The sequence below is a fragment of the Micropterus dolomieu genome, linkage group LG17 (assembly GCF_021292245.1).
Source record: "Micropterus dolomieu isolate WLL.071019.BEF.003 ecotype Adirondacks linkage group LG17, ASM2129224v1, whole genome shotgun sequence".
In the NCBI taxonomy this organism is placed as follows: Eukaryota; Metazoa; Chordata; class Actinopteri; order Centrarchiformes; family Centrarchidae; genus Micropterus; species Micropterus dolomieu.
Genome location: NC_060166.1, coordinates 2112519 through 2119446, shown reverse-complemented (window position 1 = coordinate 2119446; position 6928 = coordinate 2112519). Strand labels below are relative to the sequence as shown.

The 6928-nt window shown below is 41.9% G+C and overlaps 1 protein-coding gene across 2 annotated transcripts in view; it reads left to right on the top strand.

The window, feature by feature from the left end:
- Positions 1-6928, top strand: part of LOC123985732 (toll interacting protein) — a 44980-nt gene extending 38052 nt beyond the window's left edge. The window contains exons 1-4 of one of the 2 annotated variants that reach the window (XM_046073557.1): positions 2678-2886; positions 3616-3768; positions 5574-5658; positions 5986-6928. In XM_046073557.1, the coding sequence (XP_045929513.1) occupies positions 2728-2886; positions 3616-3768; positions 5574-5658; positions 5986-6209 (621 nt within the window). In that variant the 5' untranslated portion in view covers positions 2678-2727 and the 3' untranslated portion in view covers positions 6210-6928. Of the gene's footprint in view, positions 1-2677; positions 2887-3615; positions 3769-5573; positions 5659-5985 lie in introns of those variants that run through there. The other variant, XM_046073560.1, reaches the window with a different exon arrangement.

Genomic DNA, 6928 nt, shown 5'->3' with positions numbered 1-6928 from the left:
TTGTTGTAGTGGTTACACAAGAAACACCAGCGCCATTGTAGAGTTTAATCCTGGAGCGTTTCTTTTTAAAGGTTAAGTGTGTAAGTTTCAGTGACATCTAGGGGTGAAGGTTGCGAATTGCAACAAATTGCAAAAAATCTCAATCAGCACTCAACGGCCCCATGTACAGATGTTACAGTTACAAATCATGCAGACCTCACTTAGAGACGGACCAGCGAGTCTAAGCTGGACTTAACAGGCCTGATCTGACTGGACTGTTTTTGAGGCTGCAGCCACTGACCTGGATGAACTAACTGACACTGTGACATCTTACATCAGTTTTTGTGAAGACGTGTGTGCCGACCAAAACCTTCCGCACATACAACAACCAAAAACCCTGGTTCTCAGCGAAACTCAGGCAGCTTTGAAGAGGAGGCCTTCAGAAGTGGGAACAGAGTCCTGTATAACCAGGCCAGGAACGCACTGACTAAAGAAGTCAAAACAGCAAAGAGGAGCTACGCTGAAAAGCGACCCTGTGTCAGTGTGGAGAGGCCTGCAGACACTATTAACTACATCCCCCAACACTGCTGGTACTCAACGACTGGCTGACGATCTGAATGTTTTCTATTGTACCTCCTACCTCCACCTACCTCATGTACATAACACCTGCACATAATACTTATTTATTCCAGCATTATTTGCACTCATCACACTGTGTACATGTATGCTTGTATGTGCATGTGTATGTGTACCTGTATATCATATCCACCTCCGACATGTACATAATAGTAACATTAAGATGGCAGCATGTCAGTGTTAAGTGTTTTCTGTTTTTACTAATAGGTTTTTCTCTAAATTTTTAGTGTTTTAAATATTTACACTGAAGTAAAGCAAAGCATTTATATAGTGCATTGCAAACGGCATTTATTATTTATATGTGGATTTCTCCTTCCTGGATTATCTAACTGGGATACTGCTTTGATTCTCTGAACAATACCCCTGCAACTGTCTGGACCTCCTGCTCTCTCTACCTGTCTGGCCTTTCCCTCGGACCACATTCACTGCAGTGCCTTTCTCCATTTTTCACCCCATTGCAACATCAATAAATGAAGTGATACATGATCTCTCATACTCTTGTAATCCATTATTTTACTGTACTGTAATCATGCATCAAGTATGACCACTGACAGATAACAGGAAAATGGAAGCCTCACTGTTTCTGCACCACAGTCCATTATAAACCACATAATGCATGAAGTTTATAAAGGCATTGTCAGGTGAGGATCAAGGCTCCTCTCCACACAGTCTTGTTATCGTATCGCTGTTAGCAGTAAAGTGCTTTCCAACCATCTGAACTTCCATGCTGTACTGTTTTATTGCCAATTTATCAGCTGATTGTCTGAGGAACGTAACACATTTCTGTCCAGGTAGCAAAACCAAGACACAGTGTTGGAGAATAATGTTAAAAATTACAATTCAACTAAATATCTTTTCTACCAGGGCAGTAAAAGTTTAGCTGGCTGATAGGATTTTCCATGCTGTACTGTTTTAATGCCAATTAATCAGCTGATTGTCTCATGAATGTAAGACAACATTTGACACTTTTAGGTCCAGGCAAAGTGCTGGAGAATAACTAACATTACATGACATTACAATCCAACTACAGATTTGTTCTACCAGGGCAGTAAAATGTGAAGCTGGTTGATCTGAGCTTCAATGCTGTAAGTTACCGTTTTATTGCCTCACCAGCTTAAGGGGCACATTTCTGTCGACATAGCAAGGCCAAAACACACACTGAAGAATAATGTTAATGAAATTACAATCCAACTATATATTTAACAACACTGACAGGGAAACACGTCACTTCTATCTGTAATCATAGCCAGCTTCTGGCTAACGCTATCAAACAACAGTTTGCATTTGTATCGCTTAAGGTGGACTAACTTAATTGACAGTCCGGCAGAAAACCGACAACTTCAGCAGTGCTTTGTCCCATATCAGAGCCTTCTATCTGGGAAAATCCATAATGAGAGTTTATATACATTGTTTCTGCCGTCATCTGTCTGTACCTGTCCCGACTCGTCTGGCTTCATCATGTTTTCGCTTCTCTGACGACGAAGATCCACACATTGTCGGCTCGTGCTAAATAATACGTGTAGTCCTCTTTTTTTGTCCAAATTTCGCTTGTGTTTTTACTTCTAATAAACCAGATGACTACTCAGAGACAATCAGATTATTATTATTATTTCCTCTTCTTCATGGTGGTGCAACAATGGCAACGTCCATGTAAGGGGGACCAGCGGTTATGTAGATATAAATGGCTCATTCGAAGTTAATAAAAACACAAGGGTTCATTATGGTAAGGTCTGTATACACTACTGAAACCATAGTTATGGATCTTGCATTTCTGTAAATAAATCCTAAGAAATATTATACACTGAACCTTTAAAACGGCAGACAAATACCTACATCAGAGGAGCTGGTTAAACTGTCTGGTTACTGAAGTTAATCAACATCTTTCAGCCAATCAGAATTAAGAATTTTCAGTGGCTATGGTACAGGCCATGTTAACTAATGTATAGACTCTTCATTGCACATTTGAAGTCATCATACAGTGTACCATCATCCCTAAGTACATTTCACAATTCATGGGCCAGGTGAACTGACTGCAGCCAACGTGATTCTATAACCTAACAGAGCTACCTTGTTTGTATTGCTGTATAGGCCAAGCTGGCTAAAAACTACGGTATGACCCGGATGGATCCATATTGTAGGATCCGACTGGGCTATGCAGTCTACGAGACACCGACTGCTCACAACGGAGCAAAGAACCCGCGCTGGAACAAGGTGATCCAGTGCACGGTGCCTCCTGGGGTCGACTCCTTCTACCTGGAGATTTTTGATGAGGTGAGGAGCACACAGGGTTGTGGATCATCTGAACTGCTAAATATGTACAGTAGTGCTTTTTGAAAGGTCAGTTAAACCATCAGTGTAGCTCATGTAATTGTTTGACATGCTGTCCGTTACTTGGCCACTATCAGACAGACATCTTGTATAGAAATTTTTGCCCAATGGCGTGTAGTTCAGCAATACAAACTCAAAAGTTATCAAATAGTGGTCAGATAAAGAGGGATTCTGTGGGAACACTATTAAATGTTCAATTTCAATACCATATACAACAACAAGGTCGAGGGTGTGGTTAAAACAGTGAGCCGGTTCATGAACACTCTGAGAGAAGCCAATGGAATCTAACAAAGAGATAAACGCAGTACTGAAGCTGTCATTCTCAACATCCACATGAAAATTAAAAATAAATTTGTCCGTTTTAAGGACTAAAGTTGACAAAAACTCTGCAAATTCAGATAAGTTTTCAGAGTATGGACCAGGTACTCGGTACACATGTACCGATGCAAGTTTACTGGGTTTAAACTGAACTACATCTATGCTATAAGCAGCTTCTGAGGATACTGCTGTCAGGTGTAGGAGACATTTCCTGTTCCAGACAACAAACTCTAAAATGCAACTAATGACCCATGGAAAATCAGTTACTGTCTTTTTGCATGTGTGTATTTAGTGATCAGATGAGCATGTCATTTCTTGTCTGTTTCCATGTGTTTTTGCTGATGTGCCGTGCAGAGAGCGTTCTCTATGGATGACAGGATAGCATGGACTCATGTCACCATCCCTGAAGGCCTGAGGGAGGGTAGTGTGGTTGACGAGTGGTTCAGCCTCAGTGGCAGGCAGGGTGACGACAAGGAGGGCATGATCAACCTGGTGATGTCTTTTGCTGTGAGTAAATTTACACAAACCATCAAACGGACTAAGTTCTAGGCTCTCTGGTAATGTTGTCAGTATTGATGCACAGTCTACTCTGGGATAGCCATCACAGACATAACATTCATGAGCAACTCCATAACATCCAGGACAATAGCAGGTAAACTGAGACTATTTAACAAGCAATTTTTTTCAATTATTTTTTACCGGGCATAAAACTGCATCAGGTTTTTAGGATGCATCTTTAGCCTCACCTTAAATAGACAATTATGAATAGATAACATCAGTTTTACAACTATTATTCTGAACTTTTTCATAAAAATCTAGGGATGCATTGAAATGAAAATTCTTGGCCGAAGCTGAATTTAATGAAAAAATAATGAAAATTTTTACCACTGCATAAATTAAATAGTCAAAGTGTGCTTTTTCCTCAGTGTTTCCCACAGGATTTGGAGAGACATCGGTGGGTGGGTCCGAGGCTCGAGAGGGTCCGGTAAAGGAAATTACATGTGTCCATTTACTTTTAATGGACACATGTAATATGTTTTCTACTTTCTGTGAATATAATCCAATTAATCTTATTTCCATCCTGTATAGACACCTTATTTTGAAAACCGGACGTTGTCGCGCTGAATTCATCAAGTACGACCCACTTTGATAAATAATGTTGTATGTGGTTCTCGTACGGTGTAAAATGAAGACTTCACAGCCTCTTCAGGTTGGACTCTCATACTGCAACGCTGCGTCTAGCTAAATCGTCTTCTCACAGACGAGTGACAGAAACGCAGCGGGTCAGACCATTAGTTGCCTTTTCTAAGAAGTCATCCACAGATGGAGTGGATGTGCTGGGATGGAGTGGATGTGCTGGGATGTGTCTTCTCAGACACTTTAAAACGCTTCCACACTGCCGACAAGTCAACGTAATTGTTGGGTAAAATTTATTCGGTCTTTTGACTCATTAGGCCGAACACAGAAAGTGCTTTTGTTGCTATTTTGGGCTGATTAATTTCGGTGGCCAAAAATTCTGTGCATCCCTAAAAAAAATCTGTAGCTATGAGATCCATTGTTGCACTCACTCATACTGTTTGTACACCTCATCATCTGACATGTCTGTCACCAGCCACCCTTTACTTTCACAAACGCATCAGTTCTTCGAGGTACACTTGCACAAAGTCAAGGATTTTGTAGACATATCATGAGGTGTATGATTAAACAGTTAAAACAAATATATGCTAATGATCACCAATTGAATATGTAGGCTGAAACGCAATTATTAAGAGACAGAAAACAGCTGTGTAGGAGGCTGCTGAAGATGGTTTACTGTCAGAAGTCAGACACCATGGCAAGACTGAGCACTTGTACAAGACACAAGGTAGTGATACTGCAAAAAACAAGGTGTCTCCCAGGCAGACGTTTCAATGCAGACAGGGGTTTCCAGATGTGCTGTCCAAGCTCTTTTGAAGAAGCTCAAAGAAACAATGCTGGGCAATGCTGAGGACCGTAGACACAGTGGTCGGCCAAAGAAACTTGCTGCAGCAGATGAAAGACACATCCTGGTCCCTTCACAATCGGAAGATGTCCAGCGTTGTCATCAGCTCAGAACTGAAAGAAAACAGTGGGGCCCTGGTACACCCATCTACTGTTATTTTATTATTATTGCCCTCTGCTCTGCTGGTGTGGCTGTACCCTCCAAAGACTTCAGGTTGTGGAGTGCAGAGGGTGCTGGGATGTGGTACTATCAGGAGTTAGATGATATATGGTCAAACACGTTCAGTAACAGCAGTACAGCTCTTAATCTTATCTTTTTGTCTTTGTGCCAGTCTTTACCAGCAGGGATGATGACACAGCCTGTTGTTCTAATGCCCTCTGTGTACCAGCAAGGAGTCGGATATGTGCCCATTTCAGGTCAGACACACACACACACATACACACACATACACACACACACACACACACACACACACACACACACACACACACACACACACACACACACACACACACACACATATTGTGAAAACAGGTTAATGTATAATATCTTCTGTGGCTCTAGACGAAGTCTCAGAAAATAACCCTGATGATGTCATAATGATCTCATCATTTATTGTTGTCATTTATCACAGCTGAGCCTTGTAAATATACTACAGTACCTGGACACTGATGTGTTTTTCATGTTTATTTCCAAACCATGCATCTGCCACATTGTCACCTATGTCATTCCTGTACTAATAGGGGTGCCTGCAGTCTACAACCAGGGCGTGGTGCCCATGACAATGCCAGCAACCATGCCAGCAGTTGGGAGCCAGGGACCAGTGTGCAGCGAGGAAGACCTGAAGGCTCTGCAGGACATGTTCCCCAACCTGGATAAGGAGGTGGTTCGCACCGTGCTGGACGCACAGCAGGGCAACAAGGACGCAGCCATCAACTCGCTGCTGCAGATGGCTGAGGAGCTCTAACTGAAGAACGCAATTGTACAGTGGACATGCCAGCACACACACACACACACACAGACACACACACACACAGACACACACACACACACACACACACACACACACAGATAAAAACAGTCTTTACTCATGGAGAGGTCGCCCACCCTTTTGCATACACCCAGAGTGTGGTTGATAGCTTGCCCACATACTGCAGCCATATCTGAGCTCCCACCAGCTCAGCTCCCTTTATTGACTCCTTGTTGGCCAAAGTGCATGAAGCCTTCGCGAAGCATCACAACAACTGTGTTCACCTTTGGTTGTAAGATGATATCAATGGCAGATATGTTTGGGGAGTTCTTTAAGTCATGACAGGATCATTAAAGTTTGTATCACAGTAGAGACTCAAACTGAATATTCAATTGGCAGTAGTGTTACCTGATGGGTATTGTAAATCTTACTAGCACAAATCATAATGCGTTTCTTGATTGTTTCAACATCACAACCTTTCACTGGCATCATGGGAAACCCAGCCCGTATTCCCCCCAGTGATCCCACTGTTCCATCTTCTGCTTATGTTACTGTTGTTAATAGTGTATGGAGAACCTGTCTGTAGTAACCTGCAGTGAACTGCTTCTGTTCCAAATGAAGCTGTAAAATGTTTAGTGCACTCAAAATCTGATCAATTATTATGGATGTATGATGATATAGAATTATATGTTGAGAATTAAAAGTGAAAAAATGTT